The 25,767-nt window shown below is 40.9% G+C and overlaps 1 protein-coding gene across 2 annotated transcripts in view; it reads right to left on the reverse strand.

Annotated features, from left to right (window-relative positions):
• The window catches only part of xylt1 (xylosyltransferase I), a 185,540-nt gene that overhangs the window by 110,001 nt on the left and 49,772 nt on the right, over positions 1-25,767 (reverse strand). The window contains exon 1 of one of the 2 annotated variants that reach the window (XM_042485290.2): positions 1,039-1,458. The exons of the other annotated variant lie outside the window; for it this stretch is intronic. Coding sequence (XP_042341224.2) covers positions 1,039-1,323 — 285 coding nt within the window. The 5' untranslated portion in view covers positions 1,324-1,458. Of the gene's footprint in view, positions 1-1,038; positions 1,459-25,767 lie in introns of those variants that run through there. 2 annotated transcript variants of the gene reach the window in all.

A 25,767-nucleotide genomic window follows, 5' to 3' on the forward strand; every position in this document is an offset into this window, starting at 1 on the left:
ATATTCGAATGGCTGGCAGCTTTGTGAAGGGAAAAAGCGCTGCATGCTTGCCAGGAACAACTGCGTCCAATTTCTTTAGGGTAGCCTAACTGCTTGAGAGACCACACAAAAGAGATGCTCAATTTTTGGAGAATTTAATTGCAGAGATCAAGTTGTGAAAATTAATCACATCAGGAAGCACTGTACAAACACAGAACCTGCTCGGTGTGCAGCCTCCAGGGCGCGGGGAGCAGTCAGTGGAGACCATGAATACATATTTGGATTTTGGGGCAAAGCATTGACTCCTCTGCATCTTTAAACTCAATTTATTCATTATCTGTATGCTTGGCTCCACAATCACATCTATCTTGACCTTTGTGTCTCAGGCTGCCAGAACCAATAAAACTGTTTGTGTTTCCTCAAACAACAGATGACTCTAATCTTTGTGCACTCATCAAAAAGAACTCTGCAAATTAGGTTATGTTTCAATTTGGCCCTGTTCAGACAGTGCTGCTGAGCCATGCAGCTACTGTATTTGACTAAAAATACCAAATAGACCGTGACAGGTATGGGCTACAACCCCAGCCAGTGACTCTGCTCCTCACTCTCCCCCTCAGCTACTATCTTATGGGAGGATTTGCCCTGCCGTTGCTATCACTCTGGCCTGGAGTGAACTACATGCCGAGTTCAGATTTCATACTCAGCTGTGGCATTTTAAACTGAAGTCTGGGCTGGAGTGCGTTCATTCAAACAGCGCAATGTGGCTCCTGTCCTCAGCTTGCATTCAGCTGAGGATGCTTGGAGTAAAATAAGAAAAAAAAAAAGAGGGGGGCTCGCTTGCATCCGTCTTGCTTCAGACATCATATCATTTCCCTACAAGGCAGCCTCTAGTGACAAACATTCATTCATTTTGAGGCCCGACCGTGCGCTTGTCTCCCAAAAGCACAAACTGGAGATGTTTTGACCTGCCTGCCAACCCCTCCGGGCTTCATCCCCGGCGAGACAGTGTCTTTACAGCGGGGATATGATATGAATACATCGGTAGCGGCTCTGTCTTACCGGCTGCTGTATGTGGCGAGACGTCCCCTTCCCTGGCGGCGGAAGATGCTGCCGCTGCCACTGCTGGACCCCGTGCTGGAAATAGTCGCTGCCAGCGGCTTTGTTGCCTCCGACCCGGTCCCTCTTCTCCCGCATGTTGGAGCCTCCGTTCTCCCTGTCTTCGCCGGAGTCGAGGCTGCTGAAGTTCCACACAATGAGCGTCTGCACCAGCAGGACCGTGAGGGCTGCTATCAGGGCGGACCGCGACCGGCGGGCCAACCTGCGAGCGCACAAGCCGCCAACCATCTTCGCACCGGGGCTGCACGGAGCTGGAGGACCGTCTGTGGCTCTGCGCAGCGCGACGGGAGGAAGGAGTGGAAGTAGAGGGAGGACGAGGAGGAGGAGGTGGTGGTGGGGGCGAGGCTGAGCTTTACAGCGGCGGAGGCGAGGAGGAGCATGGAGAAGGAGAGGCACAGGGCCACCGTGTGGTGAAACTCTGGGAAAGGATGATGCTCCAGGCTACTGCACGCTGCCTGTGCTCTCTCTCTCTCTCTCTCTCTCTCTCTGTGTGTGTGTGTGTGTGTGCGCGCGTGTGTGTGTGTGTAGAATCAAACCCTACATATCCATATTTCTCTAATAATGACCAATGCCTGCAAATTTTGAAAATTGCAATGCTTAAAGCACACATCAGCTGTGTTATTGGGCCTTTGGGGGGGGGGGTTCTTGACAGGCAGGGTGATCCCAACAGGGGCGTAGCCAGGAATTCTGGGTCCCCTGATGTAGGCTAACATTGCCTCAGGCACCTTTTAACTAATTCAAATGTCCCAATGGAATTTCTGTAAGGCCTCTCTAATGCTGAAGAGATTATTTTTTAATTTTACATGTGGTGGATCTTAAATGGAATCTAAGGGGAAATTTCTTCCCTGCCTACCAGGATGTAAGCTACAGCCATGAGGTGGTGCTAAATTCATTTTTGATTCAATTCACATTTGAATGAGAGATTTTAATAATACCTAAATACTCGACTAAAGATGATGCCTATTTGTTCCAGTGGTGTTGTTCACCTGACAGATAAACCAAAAAAGTTGACAAGCCTTCGGGTTTACAGTATGCAACCAACTGAATATGTACATTAACAATTCTCCCACTGGCCCTGCCCACAAGTTCTCGCTCGGCTCATTACTGGATGATGTAATTCCACTTTTGGCCACGATGTAAATTTTGCATCAGCGCCTGGTGCACTTTTGGGATTGAGTTATACTGTGAATATGGAGGTACTCCGTAGTAGCGACTTGTCAATGAACAGGACACACTTGTCACTCAAAGCAGCAATGCCCTTAATTATGCATAACTTTAGGCCTTAATAACATAAAATAAACAATACAAATTCACCTCTCTTATAGTTGTCATGAATAGGTAAATTAGCTGTAGAGACCAAAACTCTTTTTTTGTATGAGCCTGTAGCGATATTTATTTCTGCTGTAAAGTTTTAACATAACACTCAATCTTGCAGTCAGATTTGAGGAATTGCAGTTTTTCAGCCTTGCAGGTTGCTGCTTAGTTACAAAATGAAGTCTGATTGTATGCAAGTCTATACAAAAGTGACCCGACTTCTCACTCGATTTATTAGCTCAGAAAATGTTTTCCTAATGAGATTATGGTCTCAACTACTAGTTTCAAGTCTTCTTCAATACAGTAAGATGATCATTTTGTAAATTATATTCCCACTTAGAGTATAATAGACATAAAGCAGGATATGCTTTATGGGGTGGCAACGTTGTGATTAAAGTTTTTACCATGGGCATGTCCACCCTCTTGTCCAAATATGATCCCCTCTGCTTCCAAAAAACGAAGAGGGTGACAGCCAAAACGCCGAAGTCAAGGTCTATAAACCAATGTTTGACATCATGATGGCTACGACCATTCTTTAATTCAGTCTATGCCTGTGATGCACTCCCTAATTTGGCATGCCTCATTGTTCTTGCTGCTTTGCAGGTAACTGTTAGGCGGGACTGTTCACTCCCAATGCTTCGAGCCACTATAAAAGCTGGTACATCAGTCTCCCTGGTAAAGCTCTCTCTAGCATTTGATTTCCTTATAATAATTTTTTCTCCCCACCAATATTCATGCATCTCATTTTTTCACATATCCATCTCCCCCTTCAGACTGTGCCACATACTTTGTACCATTTTAGGCACAGTATTGAAAATTGTAAAAAAGAAACTAATTTAACTCCTCCGATAGGGCATTTTTTTCAAAGCACGTTTGATGTGTCATAAAGAAATACTTCCACAACAGCCACGATTTGGCTCCTTCACAAATGTGATTGGGTTTATTGCACCTTAGTGCTCCAGCGGACCACATGTTCAATCATCTCTCTGCCGCTTAACATGATTAAAAAGATGCTACTCAAAACTGGAGGTCTCCTTGGATTTGTAACTGAATAGCTCACATAAAATAATTTATCTTGCATAGAGAGGCACAAACTGAATCCATGTAAGGAGCCAAAGCACTTTCACGTTTAATACTTAGTTCTTATAGGTTCTTAGGTAAATAAAAAAACAAAAAAAAACTGCATTAAATTATGCATAAATAGAGATGAGTCTGTTTGTCTTGACTGCAAATGGTGATAACTGTGACATTTTAAAATGATGTCATTCACACCGAGAGGAATCTGTCTACCACTTGCTGAGAGTTTATGTAGGAAGCTTCAGATATAGCTCTCTCTTTTATTGGGTTTGTATAAAATGAACAAGAAGTACTCCCTAAGAATAATCTTAAACTCTGACTATGAGTCAAGAAATTCTCCACAGAAGGGCCTCGACACTTACTATGAAGTGCTAAAATAAACTTACAGCTAAATCTAAACTAGTGACTCAAGTACTGACGGCAACCACTCCTGAGTGTTATGAAATATAGACTTAAAGTGATGTCTACCAAAAACGTTCCCCCTCAAGCACTGAATAAGCCAAGGCCTCAAAAAGTTGTGTCAGGGCTGCATCACACTATTCATCATGATTTAGTTAACACCTCTGACGGTACAGTCATCACACATTATATCCAGTGTTACGTATCCTGCAATAGGTTAAGAAAGTTTATATTGTATGATGAAATATGTGCCCAGGATAATGATTATCTTAGACCTACTGTTTGGAATACTATGTATATAAATAAAGTGCTTTGTTGCAATGGAACTATATATCTTTTCATTATTGCATTTTAAAAACATCAGTTTTCATAGCTCTGCTCATATTAATTGTTGCAGCAGTCGTGTACAGAATATTTTGGCTTCATTATTGTATAGTAAGACGAGGTGGAGTTTCCATCTTTATATACAGTCACTGATAAACTGACTGATGGAAACTTTGACTGAGCCTCTGTTGCGATGGTGACTCATTTTAGATACATGCTGACAGTATGTGAAAGTTGCATTAATTTAGAATAGTTAACACATAGTTTAACTGGAACTACTTACATAGTAGGTATGCTATAACAGGAAAGAGTGGACACCCTGCAGCCAATCACAATCAAGTATTCACCTTTAACGCGTATAAATACGATTAAACCACACCCACACAGTCCTGATGAAGCACATTAGTTTCATGTTTTTAAACATTAAACGTAGTATATTATATTTGTTATAATTATTATCATTATCATCTAATAATTGTAATCATTCTATCCAGACTTTCTAATATTTTATATAATATTTTAAATATTTTATACATGTTTAATGATATATGAGCTGTATGCAACCTTTGGAGCATATGATTATGACACTATGCAGAATGGCAATAGCGCAGTTCAGTCGTCTTTGAGAACTTGGAAAAGCGCCATATAAGTGCTGTTTTTATTATTATTAGTGCTGACACTAACATATCCTCATACACTCGTTCTTACAGACATATTATGAAAGTTTGTATGTAACTAACCCCCCACTCCAACCTGCTTCCTCATGCAGTCAACTTGTTTTTTTTACTCCCATCAACACATCGGTCACATAATCGCAGCCGTCTCGATTTCATGGGTTTTGGTGCATTACTTTTTATGAGCATGAACAGTGCATTAACATGGCCTGAACATGCACACGTGGCCGGACCAAAACACCACACACACAAAAGTAGTGTGACTTTATTCTCTGTTCAGGACGCCATTACTCCACTGTGTCTTAGTTGGTCAGAACAAAAAAAACAATAAGTAGAAAGACGCTAAAATGCTCTAAAGAGCTGATGGAACAGCAGAGTCCCACTCTGTGGATTCATCACTGAAATTAAAACCTCACGTTACATGTTGCCGTTTGATTCATTGTTTATAAAGATATGTTAGTGCCCATGATGACACTAAAGTCCTGACTACCCCAAGTGACAACTGTGACACTGTGATATCGATCGAAAGGCTTTGAGCTTGCGAACGTTAAAGCTTCACCAGCTGTAACTTAGGTTCGCCTAATCACTCGTGACACCTGTGTGATGTTAAGGTTACAGTTTCATCTACCTTCTACTCAAAGAACTGAAGCTTTTAATGAAAGCTGCTGTACTGTGAGGGGGGAGTCTTTTCCATTTACCAAGATCTGACACACAAGGGATGGTTACATCAGACTCTGAGCGCTGGTAAATGAAAGAAGAGACTGCCTACATCGAGCATTTATCATGTTTATTCTGTGGTGTTGAATTAGTGATTGAGCTTCAGGCTACTAAAGTCTGCAGATGGGATAAATGACGATTAGCCGACAAAAAAGCCCAATTTAAAGCAGTTTGAATTGACTGCGGGGGAAAAATTTGAATTTATATACTCTTTATGGCATTTGCTTCTTTGTTTCATGTTTAAAGGTAGACCTTGGCTAACTCAGCTCACTGCAAATTGAAAAGCAAAGCTCAGAAGGCTTTGGGACACGGTGTGCAGTATCATTCAACACTGAAGACACATAATACACTTCATTTAATAACGCGACAGAAACAGTGACACTCTCATGGGAGCTATTCATGGTCAGAGCCATTTTATTCTTTGTTTCTGAGCAACAAGCCGTCGAGGTGAATAAATAAGATTCCTGACAAAGACAGCAGATATAGCTTTCTGACACACTGATAACTGGTTTTATTTTGAATGACGGGCAAAATAAAGTAATTGGAGGAAAAATTGCTGGATGCGAATTGTGCCACCAGACAAAGTTTAGCATATATCAAGCTGCGGATTGGGGAGTGAATTATATACTCAAGTGGCTGCTGAAACACAGAAAAAGAAGTTATCATTTTGAGCACCGCACTGTGGTTTTCATTTTCAGGAATGCCTCGACTGACACGCAGACAAAGCATAGTATGCAAAGCCCAAAACAACAGCTCTATAAGAGACAAAGGAGGATATTCCTCCCAGAGTGCGCCGACCTTGCGGCTCTCAAGCAGACAAGGCAATTAGACATTCCTGCCATTTCCAGAATTACATCTGGGCTTTTTACAATAGCAGTTCATTTTCAGCTTAACTGTGTGTTAAGCTTATCGCTGCACTCTTCTCCCCTATCAAAGGGCTGGAACAAGAAGCAATCGAGCATGTCTATCCAAACTTTAGGCAAAATAAGCGGGAGCAATTTGTTCATGTCACCCTTTTTTTTTTTGCAGGCCGTCACATCATAGGAGTATAATGCCGTTGGATTGCAAAACTCGACGTGAAGAAGAGTCGCTAAAGTATTCTGTCATCCATGTCCGTTTAATCTGTATTCTCATCACGCTGCTTTTCTTAAAGTGTTTTAGCATTTGAATCAAATTATTAACTCGGTGGTATTTCTGCAGGCAAACAGAGCCAACGCTACAGAGATAAGGCTGCAAGACCGCAGATAAACGCAGCGTTGAATTTCAAAATGTCTCTATATGCTCACAGACACTCCAAAGATATTTCAGCATCTTATAAATGTTAATTCTTACTTCATCAGGAGAGAGTGAGGGACAGGAGTAAAGAGAGAGAGAGAGAGAGAGAGGCTGCAAAGACATGTAAAGTTGCTAATTACGGCAGAGATGAGAGAGAGGAGGAGAGGAATGAGGGAGGAGATGCACGCACTGCCATAAATGAGAGCAAAATGAAAGAAGAGGAAGATGAAGAACAGTTAAAAGGCAAAACTAGATGTAATAGGAAAGTAGGGGCAAAGTCAGAAAACGGGAGAGAGAATAGAAAATATAATTAAAGCATAGCAAGCACGCCTATAGGTTTACTAAATTAGTAAAGAGAGAGAGCGAGAGAGAAGAGGGCAGAGGGAGAGGAAGACAGAGAGCAGAAAAACAAAACCATTTATGAACCCAATGTAAAGAGATTAAAGAAGGAGAAAAGGGGAATAAAATCAGACGGAGAGCAGCGCATGCTCCTCTGGCAGCAGAGCCATGTCTTCCCCTCTCATTAGCTGCAGCTCTGTTGCTTAGGGGACCGAATGGGCCGACTGTCGCCACGACAATGGTTACCATTCCCTGCAGCAACAAATGCTGATTTTAATTAGACTTGACCTCTTTGTCACTCAGAGAGACGGACACATAGACTGACCAGAATAGCTCGCTGGGGAGATTCAAGCAAGCGTGCACCCCCTGTCCTCACAAACACCCCGGACAAGGCTTCCGAGATACAAATAACAGCGGGACGGAGAGGTAGAGAGCGAGACAGATGAGCAGCCAGCTGGTGGAGCGAGTCTGGGACAGGAGAGAGAGAGGAAGTCGGGTGGGCGCTGCACAACATGACTGTTGAAGCCTTAGGCGTCCTGCTGTAGGACACTCTCATGCATTCAGTGTTTTATGTAATCAGGCAGCGTGCTGACTGGAGTGCAGTAGAACACAGCGAAACACAGCAGCAGACAGGTGTCCTTGACAGCGGTGCCCCAGGGGAACAGAGGGAGCCTTTTTTCTCCCACTGATACGACAAGAGACTAAAGCAGCAGACGTGCTTCGTGCATGGCTGATGCTACTGTACGCACAGGAAGTGAGAACATTTTTTTTCTGCAACTGTAAAACCTGCTAAAAGTTCATGCAGTTTTAAGCTGAAATAACATAAGACAGCACACAACTAATCTGTCACCGTCCTGGAGAGTTTAAGGACGGTTGATTCTGGTGTGAAGATGTTTTGATTAAGCATTTGCTAAACCCCTCCCCCAAATAATTATGGTGCAATCACGGCATCACAGCTGTAATAAGACATGGCAGATGGCAACATCAAGCTTTGGATTTCTCTAACACCTGGAACACGCATGCAGCGGCTGCACAACTTCATAATTTAGCAGAATATGTACTTATAAACCTGAAAATACAGTACTCATCACAGGAGGCAGCCAGCAACAACGCTGCCAGTGTGAACACTCGAAGCGTGCAACACACTGCAGTCCAGCAAGGTTGCCGTCATGCGGTGCTCACTCATGCAGTTTCACAGCCCGGGGAATGAAGCTACATTACTACATTATTTAGTGGTATTACAGGAAAAGTTAGATCGAATATTTGTTCAAAACATCCACTGTGATAGAGCCAAGATGTCACTATATCAGAGACTTGAGGATTGTCAGCAACTCTATCGCACTTTATTTGGCTCAGGGAAATGTACACTTCCTTTGATACAAAGGTGGTTTATGACACAACAGGTCCCTGGGCCCAGACACACAAAGTATATAATAATAATACTCAAAGCACTGTTGCTTTTACTTGTCTTCTGTGGATCATTAGCAGGTAAGGACACCGATTTTTTGCATAGGATTTGACACTAGCTTATGGTAATATATTGTATTTAGTATGAAGCCACTACGAGCATAATTAACGACACACATATGGGTTTCTAATTTTGAAATGAATCACTCTCAAAGATAAAAAAAGTTGGCCCAAAGACTCGTTTAGTTTTAACGTTAACCTTAGCACATAATAACATGAATTCTGATATCACCAATCGAATTTTTAGGAAACAAAAGTTTTCTAGAAATTGGATTTTCGTTTGTTACTCTTCCTACTTTGTTAAATTACTGATCGACTGTCTAAAAAAAGGTATTTCAATGGTAAATCTACTCCTGTTATCATTATAACCTTCATTTGTGCCATACGCCTACCAGAACACGAAGCCTGACAGGCGTAGCAAATGTAGCTAAGGAGGGGTCAGCTGTTTCAATCACGCAGATATCCTGCTGTGCATGTGTTTTTGAACTTATGAACCACATCTACACTGATTAAGGCTCCCAGTCTGTCTGAGAGCTCGCCTGTTTCACTACAGGCAGATTCCTCTCGCTCGCTGTGGTGGGCGGGGAAATGAAATCAATGAATCAATACGTAAAAACACAGCTGTTTTTTTCCGGTGGTGCCGACATGAAAACCGCTCTGGTTCAGTAAATTTCTGCTGTCAGTCACTTTTGGTGAAAGCAGGTAAGTGCTGTCCACTGTGCTCCCCAGGAGCTGCTGCTCAAAGACGCCTGAGACGTTTACTGAAAACAGTTGGTGTGGTTTGGATGACAGGTTGCTCACACTCTGTTCACATCTGGCTTTCAGTGGGGACTTCCAGGTAGCAAACAGTCAGTAAGTGGACATGTAGAAACCAAGTAAAATGGATTATTACTTATAACTGTCATTCTGTGTCCCGGAGGACTTTCAGGGGCCACAAATGTCACAGCAAAGTCACTAAAAGGTCAGCTGTTGAATCGAGATATTGCCCCAGTACGTGACACATTCTTGATGTGACAGTGCCATTAGCACACTGGTGACAGCTTGCTGTTGTGATTGGCTCATTTGGTGGCTCAGCCTGGTGATCTATGGTCGTTTACCTTATCCCATATGGCGAGAAGCTGTATGTCAGTTTCCACCGGCGCATGTGCACATGTGCGTGAATGTGAGTGTGTTTCCTGAGGAAATGGATGTATTCCAGGATATGAGCTTTTCTCACATCAGACAGCTTATCCTGGAGGAACACAGCACTCCTTATCAGGTACAAAACTGAAATCACCACCAGGGAAAACAGACCATCCAGTACAATGTGAAGCCGCAGCTTCAAAAGGGCAACCGGATAAGAAAAAATGAAGCCAGCCGAAAGAAAATTTCTACAAGGCATGCATTAACACCATATGTTGGAGGTGGAAGACCATCAAAAGATGTAGAGCGACATTCGCAGAACAGTGGTGATTTGATGTGCTGTTTGGAAAAAGACTTGTTTCCATATTTGCAGTATTACAGAGTTTTATGAGCCTTTGCAGAAGTAATCTAATTACCACAGCATTACCAACTGTCAAGTTCGTAGAAGGTCAGCGCATCATTGTTACAGATCCATAGCATGTTTTTGGTTGCTAAGCAACAAAAGCAGCATGTACACTGGAAAACACTCAACACAAAAGCAGAGTGAATTTTCTTGTTGACTTAGTTGGATAACTAGATGTATATTTGGAATGCTATACATAGTTGAAGCACAGCACAGTCTAATTTGAGTATTTTCTTATTTATGCCATCAATCCACTCGGGGATGTGCTTTATACAGAATCTCTACTGTAGGTTCATCCTTTTTTAAATCTTGCAGATAAAATAATAAATCATATGTGTTCTGCTGTTTTGAGGGTTCTTTCACCTGTAGTTTAGTACATCTGGAAACAGGGGAGACGTGACTAATGCCTCAGGTGCATTTCAAGTATAATTACACGTGTTCAGAGTATCGCCTGTACATGGTGTTAAGGAATAATTCACATCGAGAACAGTGTAGACTGTGAAAACTCCACTTCCTTCATCCTCCACCTGTGAGGATGTTTTTATCTTTTGACTGTTTCACTTTTTGACTTTTTTTCTCCACACTTTTAGAGAGCTTCCAGCAGCAGTGAAACAGGCGAAACAAAACTTTCTGCAGAGTAAGAGAACACATTATTCACAAAAAGTCTTACCTAATACAGCCCCTGCAAAAAGATGGTAATTTTAAAACAATTTCCACTGAAATTATAAGAGCTGTATTAAACAGTAAAATTCTGTGTGTTATTTAAGAAGGCAAATTACTAGGCAGCATCGGTTTTGAGAGAGGAAATAAGGAAAGAGAAAAGAGCGTCTCTAGTTCCTGTCCTCTTCACATAATTTAATTTGTGGTGGAGGAACATAATCATATGTAATCTGTGCTCATTTCAAAAAATGTAATGAGGCTCGACTGCAAATACATCAGTGGGTTTAGTCTTGTCATGCGTTAAGGGTGATAGGACGCAAGTAAAATTACACTGCCATTATCTTTTGGAAATGCTCGCTCCTTAGGAAATGAACTGTTTCGTTCTAAAACAATATATCTATACCCATTATACAGTATAGATTGGTTTAGTAAAAAAAAAAAAGTGGCAGTGAAGTCAAAGCTTGTCCTTCATTCGAGCAGTCAGAGAGTTCATGTTATTTTTCTCGGCAGTCCATATCTAAATGTGTAACAGAACTCGACGATCTGAACAGAGCTGGGTTACCGGCTGTGGCGATGATAACTATGATTTGCAGACGGACTGAAGAAATACGCAGTTGTCTTTTGTGCTGATAATTGATTTGTTCTTTCTCCTTGATGTGAACAATTCTTGCACATAGAATACTTTCTTCCTGTCTTAGTGGAACAGCAGGCATACAGTAAAGCTGCTCGTGGTGTTTTTAGTGTTGACAGCAGCAACTTGGACAGACAGATTCATTCACTGAAATCAAGTGGTGATCTCCAGATATACCAACCATCAAACACTCAGTGCATTTCCTGATGTTAGAAAGTCATACTAGGTCCAACTCACAAACCGAGATATTGCGGTTGGTTTGTACAATTATTATGATGAACATGTTTTTTTTAACTGAAGCACGGCCAAAATTATTTGATCTAAGTGGACTGCAGGCTAAAGCACGACAAAGTGGGTAAAAACATCAAAAAACACAATTTAAAAATACAAAAAAGGAATGCATTTATACATGTAGCCTACTCAGTCATGGTAGAGTCACAAAAATCGAGGTAAAATGACCATAAAATCAAGGAAAAATGACAAAACAAGCAAGTCTTCAATATCAGCCAGCAGAATGCTCCGTTTATGAAATGCTAACTGACGCTCCCGGTGGGATGCAGGACGGAGCGAAACAGCGTTGCACACGTCAGGTCATCGACGCACTGCTGGTGGAATCAAGGCATAAAAGGTGCTTTGTGCGTCGCAATCAGACCCCATCAGCCACTGACCAAGCTGCTGTATCCAACGCCCTGAGAACGAGAACAAGCTGGAATATGAGCTGGATGTCATTTTAACAGCTTTTCCCTGTCAGCACTCATATTGTCTGTTTGGGACGTAATTGATTGTCACTGTGATGGAATAACGCCACAGAAAGAGGGCATCTTTAAATCCAACCTTCCTGTCTCCCAGCAAGACTGTATGGATGCTGTGTCATGTAACCTGTCGGTAGCATTAACCTTTGGGAAAAAGTACGGCTCTCTGTAGCTTTACATCTATTAATATTGATATTCCATGACCTTACAGCTATTCTGTTTGTCCCGAGTCACTCAGTGAACTTCCTCTCCCGGGGACGCACCATTTTACAGAGCAAATTTGCCCCCGTGCACCTTCATTAAAGCACTGAATAATTTATCCTTCCCAGATCCAGCCCCTCCTGTTACTTTTTGCTGACCGGACATAATGGAAAGCCCAGTTAAACAGGTCTGAATGGGTCTCCATGTCTGACAGAAAATGACTTTTTGTGCATTGACGTCTGCTCCTCTGCACATGAGTTATTCATGTAACATGGAAGCCGGTGGATTAGATCAAATGGACTGTGTGTGACTGCTGTGTAAAGAGGAAGATATTGTATTTCAGACGACCTGGCCCCATCAGAGCTCTGCACAGTATTTCTCTAAAAAATGAAATATTTCATGTGGCGTGGATACTTTGAACCTTTTGGTATTAGGTTTTGGTATTTTTCTGTCACAGTCTCATTCCAGTGAAAGTCATCTTCTACAAAGACAATATATCACTAAGGCAGTAAGAGAAATACAGTTTACTGCCAGTGCATCAAAGAACCATATATGTAAATAACCCTTTATTTTAACCCTTTGTTTTTTGCGCAAATTAAATAGGATATAACCTGTTAATTAGTGAGCTTCATAGGTTTTGGTCAGCGGATTTTGTTATCTTTTAACAGAGCAAAGCAAGCTATTTCCCTGTTTCTGCTCTCTATGCTAAACTCGTCCAACCAGCTGCTGGTAGTAGCCTCGTATTTGTTTATTTAATTTATGTCAATCTTCTCCTCTCAGTAAATGCAAGAAAACAAAAGAGTATGGTCTAAAAGGAATAATTCTTTAGGAAACAACTGTAGATGATACAATGCATACAGTCGAAAAAAATGACAACAGAACCTCAAGATAAAAGGCAATTCAATACAACAAAAACACAAAATATAATGTCAAAAACTGCAAAAGATAATTGTAACCTTGCGAACACCAAAGGCGGATTACCATCTGGGCAAAGACAGAAAATGCCCCACATCCTGAGGGGCAGCTAAAGCTCCAGGTTCACTGCATGTCGATTAGTTTGGGAAATTAATTAATTTGTCCAGGAATTTGCACAACAAAAGTACAATGTAAAGTCCGTTTTGTATTTTTGTGTCAAAATCTAGTTTTAACAGCTCCATTATTTCATTTCCTGAACTTTTTTATATATTAAAGTTGTGATTAATAAAATGACCCAAAATTAAGTGTAATTCCAGCTTAGGAGTGGAGTTTGAACAGGACCTGATGGGAACTTGGAGGGGACCAACGTGTTCTCTTCCCAAGTCACCAAATACACTTTCTTGTGCCTTCCACCATTACCATCTCTGTAACATGCACTCTGTAGCTTCTGTGAAATGCAGCCGTCTCTATGGTCAAACTCACTGTAACAGATGGTTACAATCGCGATCAGGTTGAGGCAACAAAATACTTGATTAGGTTCAGAAAAAACATTATATTATGGGTCAAAATAAGTATTTATGTGTCATAAATACATTTAGGACTTAGGCTGTTCTTTAGATTTTCTTGTTTTTATGTTGTATCTATAACATATATTAACTGTTTTCTTTAGTCCTTCCTTGTAACTTCATTTTATACTTTTTTTGTGTTTTATATTGTTTATTTCAGAGTTGTATATTTCGATTTTATATTTTTGTTCTATGTTGTATGACCAATCCACCACCCCGTCTGCTCACACTACACAGACTTTCCTTCTCTGTATACCACATCAATAGCTCTGCGCATCCAATATTGCTGTGGATGGGTTTACGCTGGAGTTAGCTGAGAGCCTGGTACGACCACAGACTATAAGTACGTCACCCATTAGTTCGTGGACTGCTGTTTTGAAGTTCATCAACTTGTTTTTTTGGAGCAGGAGGTGACTATATTTGGTCAAGTGGGTGGAGCTGTGGAGGAGCGAGGGGCGGGTCTGACTGAGAGTGGCCATTTGATGAACTACAGTTTTTGGCACCTCTGCATTGGCTTTATTTCTCAGCTTCGGAGGTTGCCGCCACTTGGGTACGACTCATAGAGACGCCAATAATGCCTTTGGCACTGGCACAATAAGGAGTAGTTTTTCCCTGCCATCCCCACAGGGTCTGAGCAAAAAAACTTCAATCTTTACATTTCATTTTATGACAGGGCTAATGTACTGAATGGCAAAATATTTTTATATGCTTTGTCATTTTGTCTATAGCTGCTCTGTGCACACTGCGTGATGGAATAGGTTAACATTTTGGGAAATCACATTATTCACTTTCTTGCCAAGAGTTAGATGAAAAGACTGATACCATTCGTATCTGCCTGTTAAATATAAAGCTGGAGCCGAGAGCCAAGAGCAGAGACGGGGAAACAGCCTGGCCCTATTCTACGATGACAGATCCAAAACAATCATTAGATCAACTGATGCTTCTGGTGAAAGTTGACATGGCGAGAGGGTAGGACCAGTTCAAATAGTTGCTCTCTAGTTCCACTTAACTCAGTACATCAAAGTCTTTCTTTCCTTTTGGACTTTTCAAAGGTTCAACTTTTCTTCCCCAAACGCCACCAGACAACCCTGATTTAAACCCCGATTTTCCTCATATTCGCTCGGCTCCGGGCTGATTCTTTTCATCTGTCTTCAAGGTTAAGAGTTTGTCTAACCATCGTCTGGTCTGCAGCAGCTGCTCTTGCACCCACTCTGTCTTCCTTTTCTCGCACCTCTCTACATCTCAGAGGGGGCTCCACTTTCAGCCCCAGGGCTCCTTCGCTCCTGAGGGCTGGCTGTACAGAAGTAGCATGTCTGCATCTTCGATCTTAGAGAACATTTTATTCCTCCGCCGCTCCCCACAGTCCTCTGTGATCAAGCAACCTTGTTAGATTGGTAAAAATAGAAACACCAGTGATGATTTGAGCGAAGCACGAGACTGTGTTTATTAAAGAAAAGACATAGACAGAGAGAGAGGGAGAGGAAAAGGAGGCAGGTAATGAGGGAGAGAGAGCCTGGGAAATATATGTGCCAGTTACAGAAGCCCTCAGAGCGGCCCAACTTTCAGCTGCGTAGGTGAGAAAGATTATATGCCCCTGCTGGTTTGGCTGATTAGCAATGACCTCTGCTACAGAGGCTGCGACATCACAAATGGCAGCCTTTACCTCATTTAGATCACAGCTTTATTCAAATAGTGAAGCTATCTTATTTGAATATTATAGGCGGGTTTTTATGCTTCAGTAACTTTCTATAGGGAAACGCTGTTTGAAAATCTGGTGTTATGGAGTTGTTCCAGGATAAACGTTGCATTTATGGATGACTATGTGAATTCAAATGCAAAAAATAAAAAAAAAACAAAATATACAACAGATGGTCTGAAAGACAAATCTTCCCTCTTGATATTTACACTAAGTGCAACCTAGGAGAGAACATGCTTTTGAACACAGGAAAGAAATATCACGTCGATTTTCAAAGTTTCATCTGTAGTTTGGAGCAAACCTCAGATGGAACCGAGGTCAAACTTTAATGCCATGTCTGATATTTTTGGCAGAGAAAGAGGCGGCACTGCAGAGAAAGCCCTGCTGAATTCAGCATTAAAACGCTAATAGTTTCCACCCAACTTGTCCTCAATCAATAAGATGCCAGTGTAAGTGTTTGCTCTCAAATGAATTGGGAATTCATATTGTTTTGTTCCTCCTCCTCCCCCTCTCCGCTGCTGCTGTGCTCCTGCTGTTGGTGCTGGTGGTTAACTTTTCCACCCGATAATGGAACAGAGTGGACTGCTTATCGATTTGTTTGTCTAGATACAAGTCAGCGCGCGCTCTCGGCGGAGCAGCACGCTGGCACATTTCTGTGCATTGTGTGGCGGCCCGCGGCGTCGATGCTTCAAATTGGGCAGTGACAAGAGGGGGGTTGGAAAATAGGCCACATGTCAACTAATGACAAACATTGTACATTTTCAGCCAATTTGTTTTCTTTGTGCACTTGATGAGGTCAGTGATGAATCTAATCTATGAAGTGCCCCTCGCGCTGACAACGAGCAATAAGTCTTTGGCAGGCAGCGCTGTATGCATAAGGTTGGTCTTCCTCACTGAGCACTGTGATGAATGAGAGCCATTAAAGTTGATGCATGTGATTTCTGCTTCATGTGGACTGCTAATATTGGACTGACCCCACAAATGTGCATGTTTTTTTACCCACAGCTCTGTCTCTCAGGTTAAAGAGTCACTTATTAGCAATATACTAAAGGCCGGCCATTTTTGATGGGCTAACAATGTTATTAATAGCAGTGGAGGGACAGTGTCATTATTTTGCAAGTCACAAGTATGTCTCAAGTCTTTGTACTCAAGTCCCAATTCAAGTCTCAATCAGGCAAGTTTCTAGTAAGTCAAGTCTCCAGTCCTAAACATTGAATTTCAAGTCCTAAACAAGCCATAATGCACTCTTCATAGAATGTAATGTTATTTGAACAACGGAGTAATAAAATATAACATGTTACGATTTTTTTTTTTTAAACTAGTGCAACTGAACTTCATAAAAAGTAGCACTAACATTTTTATTAGAGCATATAGCAACATTAACCAGTAACACAACAGAATACATTTAATAATAATATAAAAATAACAAATAATATATAAATAAGAATGTATTACAAATTTAAATAAAGTGCACTCTTAGAAGTACATAACTATACCTGAGTACATCTTTCATTACTGCTGCTGTACTCTTTTTCAATGTACTTTTTCTACTTTAACTATATTTCATGTTATCTTATTAATACACTTTTATTATACAGTAGATATACTAATAATGAAATCAAAGTGTGTTGAAAATACATTTTAAGTACACTTTATTTGGATTTGTGATGAGTTTTAAGTGTATTTAAGTGATAAATTAAAAAAAAAACATTTCCAGGAGAAAAAATGGCATAAAGTACGTGTTTAATGTTGATTTTAATTGTATATTGTCTTTATTCGCACCAATGATATATCATTAGTATATTAAGTACATTGTCAGTGGGGTCACAAGATTTTTATGGTTAAAAAACCATCTCATAAAATATTACAGTTTCACTGTATGATAGTGTACAGTATTACATAATTATCATAATCATAATCCATTACAATGACCCTTAAAGTAATGAAAACAGATGTTTATCATTTGCTTTTTTGTTAATCAAATGTTTTATTACTATAACGGAAATATGTAATGTAATGTAAGTTTGTTTGTAAAAAGTCTCCAGTTCGAAAATAATTAAAATAACAATTGTCTACACGGTTACAGTTTCTTTTTTCTTTTTTTTTATTACTGTAGACAATCATATGTCAACAGTATGATAAATACAGGTATTCACACTACAGTATATCTTGAAACCAGAATGCCACGGCAACCCTCAGTGACAGTCCATCAAAAATTACACAGCTTTAGTACATTGCTCATGAATACTACACATTCTTAAATCAGGTGTACACACATCTGATGAGGAGGAAGAGAAAGAAGAAGGAGAAGAGGAAGAACAAGAGAAAGAAAAGGAGAAAAAAAGGAGACGGAGAAGAAGAAGTTGGGTTCATCTAATATCCAGGTGGCTCAGATCCAGCAATGGGGCAAAGATCTATTATGTGATAATTGTAGTTGCCTTTTAGCCACAGGAGTGCAGGTGCATGTGCTCAGAGGATGGCATATGGAGCTGTGTGTGTGTGTGTGTGTGTGTGTGTGTGTGTGTGTGTGTGTGTGTGTGTGTGTGTGTGTGTGTGTGTGTGTTGGTGTGTGTTTTGGTGTGTAAGGGTTGGGGTTGTGGGAGGCTTTCATCTCAGCAGTGCTTTCGGCCAATATAGCAAATGGCGCGGACTGACCAGCTGCTTGACGTGCTGTTCAACCGCCAGCAATCCCAGACTCCCTCCAGAGCCACCACTGGCTGACTGCCCGTATCTCTCCGGCTCTCTCTCTCCCTTTTTATCTCCCCCTCTACTATCTCTGTACTACCGTCATGCTGCTATCTTGTTCTCCGTCCCGTCACTCAATTAGGCTTTCCTTGTCTTTCATTTTATCTCGGTCTTTTTAGTTTAAAAAATTTGACTCACCTCCTGTCGCTGCTACTCGTTCCTGAGCCTGCACATTAGATGCTTGTCTACATTTCAGGCAGTTGTCTCCCCCGAGCTTTCTTTATCTAATTCTATGCTACGGGCGCAATCATAATTGTCTTGACAGTCACGCGGTGAGAGAGGCCGACCAGTCGGTGTGGGTGGAGGCATCCTTACACTCTCACAGATTCAGCGCTGTCAAGGTCCTCCTGTCCTTAGCCCATAGCCCCTGGACACGGCCGGTCCTGTTGTCTGAGCAGATTAACATAGCACAGCACAGCAAAACCATGCTCAAACAGGAAAAGTGCACACACATGTGCTCGCATATGCATGTTGCAGACACACCAACACAGCATGAGCACACATACTGAAAGGAGGATAAGTGCCAGGGTGCCGTAGCACTAAACATGCCTGCAATTTGGCAACGGAGGACATTGGAAAAAAAAAGCACAAGATGATTCTTGACTTTTTGACAGGTTGAACCAAAGCTGTGTTTTGGGTTGGAATATGGTTATTTGATGAGTCAGTCCAGCTGAGCATCTCTCGCCTTGGCAAACGACTCCCTCATTAATCTGACAGACAGCAGTGTATTTCTGGTCAGCGCGGCGCAGCTTTTTGGAGTAGAAATTGAGCACATAATTTTATTATCTTTTGAATCTGAAACTGAGGAACAATTTGCACTTGCAAGCCTTTGTAAACATAAACAAACAACAGCTGTGTTTATGCAACTGTTGGCGTCTGCTTGGCTTATAAATGAAGTCTAGCTTAGACGTGGCCATTAAAATGTTGTGCATCACATCACGCTGAAAGAGAAATCATTTTAACATCAGAGGCATCTATAATAGGAGCAGTGGTAGAATAAGCTCAGATCACCATTCTAACAACGAGCCAAATTATAACAATTAAGAAGGGACAAAACAAGTGCAGCATTCAAGTAGAATAGATTAAAAGCATTCTGCTGTCACATGCAGTATAATATATAATCAAATCAAGTATAATCAATTCCAGCTTCAGTCAGGCACCCAATAAAGGAATGCAAAAAACTGCCTTTACGGAAGAGTCTTGATGCATCTGACAGCACCACAAACACTGCGGGCTAATCAGAAGATCACAAATTGAGAAACATACATTTAAAATGTTGCTGTCTTGACAACTGACACGTCATCTTTAAACAGTGAAGAGTGTCTGTGTTTTGAGCACTTAATCTTGTCTTCATTATTTAACCCTTAGGGACTTTGGAGGTTTTCATTCTTCATTCTCAGAATTTTGGCTGTGTTCATGCATATGGCATGCAAATTTTTTGCAAGATGGTGTATTTTTGTTTAATCTTGGACTTTCTAGCTCAGTTCCTACAATAAGTCTAAAATACACAGTGAAAACAAATTATTACATTCATTCATGTTATGTGCAACAAAAAAACCCAAAACATTCACACTGCAATTTTTCATCCCACAACCATCAAAGCATAAACATGCATTGTATTATTTCTGGATGTCATTCTGGGATTTTTTTCATTTTTACTATTTTCCGCCTGATAATGTTATTATTATTTATTTAATTTTATTTTTTAACCACATTTAGCATATGGAGAATTTACATGCTGTTTCCACTTGGTGCACCGTCACAATCAATGTTGCTGCAAGTCTTTGACATGTCCCAGACTGTGATAATTAAAAGAAAATCTACTTTGCATTCAGCACATTGAAAATGTATATTTTTTTCATTCTAAAAATATAGTGGCATTATGACAAAAACCTGGCATATAAAGGGTTAAAATTCTAATAATTAATGAATAGTTGATATCCACGATTAGGACGCAAGTTGGTTAAAAAAATAAGAAAATAAGAAAATAATTTATAATTAATTTATTATTAATATTTAATAATTAAGCTTTATTCACTTCAGTTTTAATCAGTGTCTGATTTTCTTCTTCTCTTTATGACTGGGGCAACACCCTTTCTGATACGTTTTAGTTAATAATGTCTAAATAAATGTCAGGCTTGTGTCATTCAGATACGGCTGTTCCTCAAACAAACTGATGAGGCGATCCCCTCTCTCCGCAGTCCAAAACTGACATAATGACCGCAGATGGCTACTGAGCGGCCTATCTTGCTAATTCCACCGTGCTCCCGAGGTACACTAGTTTCTGAGAATGAGGAATAATGTTACAGTAATGCAGGACACCATGTCCACGCCTATTTCATTTGAAAGAACAACCAGCAATGGGGAAACAGCAACGTAACACGTATCAGTCACACCGACCAATGCTGCAATTTCATCACTCACTCTGTCACTCGCGGAGTTTGGCGTGTACAGGGCTGGCCTCGCATGCTGCGGTCCAGCCAAAAATGTATCCACTGATTTCCAGACATCTCTTTGTCAGGTTAGTCTATAGAAAAAAAGGCTTCCTGGGCCACAGGGAATCACATGAAGGACATAATTTACTATGTGACCACAGCAAAAGAGGCTTCCTACCCAGTGGCCTAGCTGTGACATGCTCTCGTCATTATCGCACCACGGAGGTTTATGTTGGCTCTCAAATGACGGCCAACCGCTCCTGAGGGCGACGCCCAACCACAGGTTTTAATCTTACACGCTTATAGTTTCTTACACAAAAAGTAAGTAGAATTCAAATTTCCAATTTTCTGGGAATGTCACGAGCTATACGGATTCTGAGAAGATGTGAAGGCTAAAATTAAAGAAATATTAGGATATTCAGCGCCTAAGAAATGCAAAGTTATGCACCATATAAATGATTGTGTTATGGACGATGATTAGGTTAAAAAATTGTGAGCACTTTGCTTATTTCAAACAATACCAAATGTGTTTTTTCCTCAATCAAAGCTCACAGCAACATACTGCATACACTTTTACAGCACTGCATAACCTACTGATTAATTGATTAAATTTCACAGATTCAATAAAAAATTTTTTCACAAGCAATTAATCGACTGTCAATTAATTGTTATCACCCCTAACTATGATAGATATTTGAGCAAGATATTATTGATCACAAGCAATGAAGGAATAACAAGGAAGTGGAAATTAATATCATTAAAAAATGACCTACCAGCTTAGACTGAGAGAAAATGTTTTTGATAGCAAATTGAGGAAATGGATAATCTACAACACAGTGGAAAAAACGTTTCTATCTCAGAATGTGGAAAAAAGTCCTAAGTTTCCATGAATGAAACGTGGTTGTATACACAAACTAAAACAAAATAAAACATTAAAGTTTTAAACAGAATTTCAAATTTATGTTCACTTCTAATGTACTGGAGAGGGTGTGTGATCAGTATTTAGTGCTGTTGAAAGTGACTCCTGAAGCTCACAGTCTTTATGTTTCGGATGAGACCATCTCCGCTCCAATTTGCCAGCTGCGACTTTTAAGGCAGGCTGAGCGCGTGTCGCTAAATTGTTGTTGTTGTCGCTGACTTTGAAGCAAGGTAATGACACAAACATCACTCAAAATGCAATTACATCCCACCCCCTTTCCTTTTTTGAGACCCAATGGAGTGTTAACGTGCATGAAGGGAAATGTAGTGTGAAACCAGTGGGCCGGGCTAATGGAAGCCACAAATGCTTGGACAGGACTCCAGTCTGTCTACGAGGACTCCCCCCGCCCCCTCTACTACTTCTTCTTTGTCGTCTTTTAAAAGTCACGTCATGTTGATGGAGTGAGAGAATGATAGAGTGAGGACTCTGTCAAAGTCAGATGGGAAACAGGGAGGAATTGAGGATATTTTACAAAATGACAAGCGCTGTTTATTCGAGCTGGGAGTCGGGGTGAAGCGTTCTGAGAGTAGAAACATCTATCCCAGGATGTGTTGTTACAAACGGGGGCATGACTTGACTGTGTATGCTCTAAATGAGCTGTAGAAGATGTCTCTGTGTGTGTGTGTGTGTGTGTGTGTGTGTGTGTGTAGCCCTTCTGCGTGTGTGTGTGTGTGTAGCCCTTCTGCGTGTGTGTGTGTGTGTGTTGGGGGCATGTCACTATTAATTTCTATCGCTTTAGGCACCGTTTTAAGTTACAGGCACAAGCAGCATTCTCTTACATGCTGCAAACCGCTGAGTGTGCGGAGACAGCTTCAGTCGCTTTCTCGAGAGGGACGAGAGAGAGAGAAAGAGAGATGCAGCGAGAGAGGAGAAAACTGTGGAAACATGGTACACACAACAACACAGAGAAAAACAGAAGAAAATACAGAGACTTGGGAAAAAAAATCTAATAAGGGAGAAAATATTAAGAGAAGGCGGCACATCTCTGCAGAGAAGCTGGTCCCCGAGAACCACCAAGGGAGAGAATGGAGAGAATAGCCTGTATTGTTTTCTCTTCCCTTTGATTTCCTGCCCTCAGCAATAACACCCCCCTCCCTCCACACATACACACACACACACACACACTGACAGTGGCAGAATCACGCAGGGTTTGTTCTTTCTGTAACCAAAGATATTTCCATCTGGTTCTTCTCTCTGTCTGTGACCAGAAAAAAACAACAATGTTTGCCCTTCTTGTTTGCTTCATAAGGTCCGTTATGTCTCCCAGGGATGAAATAAATATCTCTTTGAGCAGCATTTAAAAGCTAATATTCAAGGCATTGAGGTTTTGTGACACAGACAGTGACGTCAAAGCTGATCATCTGTCACAGAAAAATAACCAGCTTTGTTTGAAAGCCTGAAGGTCGTTTATGGATACTTTTCGCTGTTCTGAAAATGTCTTTTAACCTTCTAGACTGGAAAAAAAAATCTGGTAGTCAGGTGCCCTGCCATAGTTCTGATGGCCCATTATTCCTAAAAATGTCCCATCAGACCGAAAGCCTGTTTCTTTGACGGCACCTTTTCAGAAAAGCCCTATTATTTACATTGTACTTTTTTGAAAATGGTCACAAATTCCTGTTGTGAATCCTAAAACACAAATCTGAATGAAATCCAGACATGTTTAGCACCGAAATACGACTGTTCTGTGGTGTTCATAAAGTAGCTGACTGAGGATATCTCAGACACAGCAGATGAAACTGAATTGCTGGGAACTGACAAATATTATATTAATATAGACAGATAGATAGATAGATAGATAGATAGATAGATAGATAGATAAACTTAACTTGAGGATTCTAGTGCAACGTAAAACCAAACTAATCACTAACAAACCAGAGAATTTCACTGTGCTTCTCACTGAAAACCATTCAACTCCTGTCAGAAGAAGTCGAGGATATCTGTAAGGATCATCTGAGGACTTCTTGTCCGTTTCTCGACACCTCGCGAAGGCCTGGCAGAACACTAAGGGATGTCGGGCACGCGGACTGGAAGCTGTGCTTCTGAATGCCAATCAGAGTCTCTGGAGACACCTGATCCCCCAATCCTCCGCTCCCTCTCCTCTCATCTCTCCTTTTTCTCTTGTCAGGCGGAAGTGAATGCTCAGGGCTACACGTGTTAAGCAGATGTGTGGGAATTGGAGAGAACATCAAGGTTAAGACGAAAGGTGCACAGAAAACCCCGGGCAACTCCGCTACCTGTGTAAGTATTTATGTGAGAGATTCTCAAGGGAGGAGGGATTTATTTGCATATACAGGTGTGTTTTTATTTAAATATGTGCATAAATTTTTATGCACATATGCACATGCACTATATGCTCATATGCATACATCCTGGTGCTTATGCATGTCTATTTTTGGGTCTAGTTTTATAGTGTGTTTGTGTGTGTATACATATAAGTGTGCTGGTGTGTTAAATGCATGTGTTGTTTATCATCGAGGTTGAGCAGCAGGTGAGTGAGTGATAATAACCAGCAGGCATTTCTATTACATGTATATCTATTCTGTCTATTTGTGCAGTACATTATAAATATTGTATGCGTGTGGGTGCTCTACGTGCTCATGTATTAGTAAATAGGATGTATGCATTCACACGTGCTTACACAAACGCATTAAAAGCATGTTTTATGTATAAGCACACAGTATATTCATGTTCATGTATCTAATGAGGTGAACATGTACACACATGCACTGTATGTGCAGATACTGTTTGCATATGGTGCATAACTCACGACCGTATGTGTCATGCAGATCTACAAGGAGGATACAGCCATGAAGCCTCCATTGTAAGGATGTTTAATATAACAGGATGTTGAGCTGGAGTGCTGTACCGTTCACCGCCTGTCAGGAGGATCCATGAAAGCACTGTGAAGCCAGCCAACATTTCTTTCTGTATGTTTCATGAGGATGACGATATGATGATACAACACACCGGATTCAGCCGTATAATTTTAACCAGCTTCAAAACTTTCCCCGCTGTGATGAGAAATCCTTTGATGTCTCCACAGGTGCGGGTGGCTGAGAGACAGCGCCAGGCTGCTGTGTATTCAGTTGTTCAGAGTTGGTCTGATATAGTTATTGTCTTTTTTTTTTTTTTTTAGATAATTTCAAGGTGCAAAAGCTCTCTATGCAAAATCCCTTCCTTCATTCGAAATCCAGTAAATAATTCAGTGACAACAGAAGTTTGTTGACTGAGCTAGTGCACCTGGATAATCCTGCTAAAAAATCACAAAGCTGAAGGTGCTTTCAGACTGAACGCAAAGCCGTGCTTGACCGTGTTTTAGCTTGTTTATTTGTCACAAACAGCACTGAATGTCTTATTTTTTCCATCTTATTGGTGTTTTTTAACGTAATTGGTGTTTGTTAATGTAACCAGTACATTCCAGAAAGTCAGCAAGTGATATGATATTAATATGTGGCTTAATCTTTGTTATTTGGTGCCAGGTTGCACCCCGGAGGAGCAGCTTAGTCGCCAGTTGGCACTGAAAGTTTTTGCTAAATGTTTCATATGTATCATATCAACATTAAAGTTATGCAGCCTATAAGCTGACTTGAGGTGATGGCTTTGTACCTGCAGGACGCCTACCAAACTGCAGAATGATGCAAACCACTGTTTGAGACAAACAAACAACAAAACCGGTTGTTTTTTTTAACAAGACACTGTTGTGTTTCAGCAACTTTTTAGCCATAAAACGTGAATGTTTTCATGCAACTGGTAACTGAGTTTCACTGTTTCCCCACCCCAGATCGTGCCACGAAAGCAGTTTTTTATTTACCGAGATATCACTGTGTTTCCTGCCAGAACAGTGCAACAAAAACGAGTTGTTTATCACAGACATACAATAGTGCAAAAAAAGGGGTTGTTTTTTACCAAGACATCTCTGCGTCTCCGTAGAGATGGTGCCAGGAAAAGCGGCTGATCTTTACCGAGACATTGCTGCATTTC

The sequence above is a fragment of the Plectropomus leopardus genome, chromosome 3 (genome assembly GCF_026936395.1).
Source record: "Plectropomus leopardus strain MGB_pleo_1.0 chromosome 3, ASM2693639v1, whole genome shotgun sequence".
NCBI classification, from domain to species: domain Eukaryota; kingdom Metazoa; phylum Chordata; class Actinopteri; order Perciformes; family Serranidae; genus Plectropomus; species Plectropomus leopardus.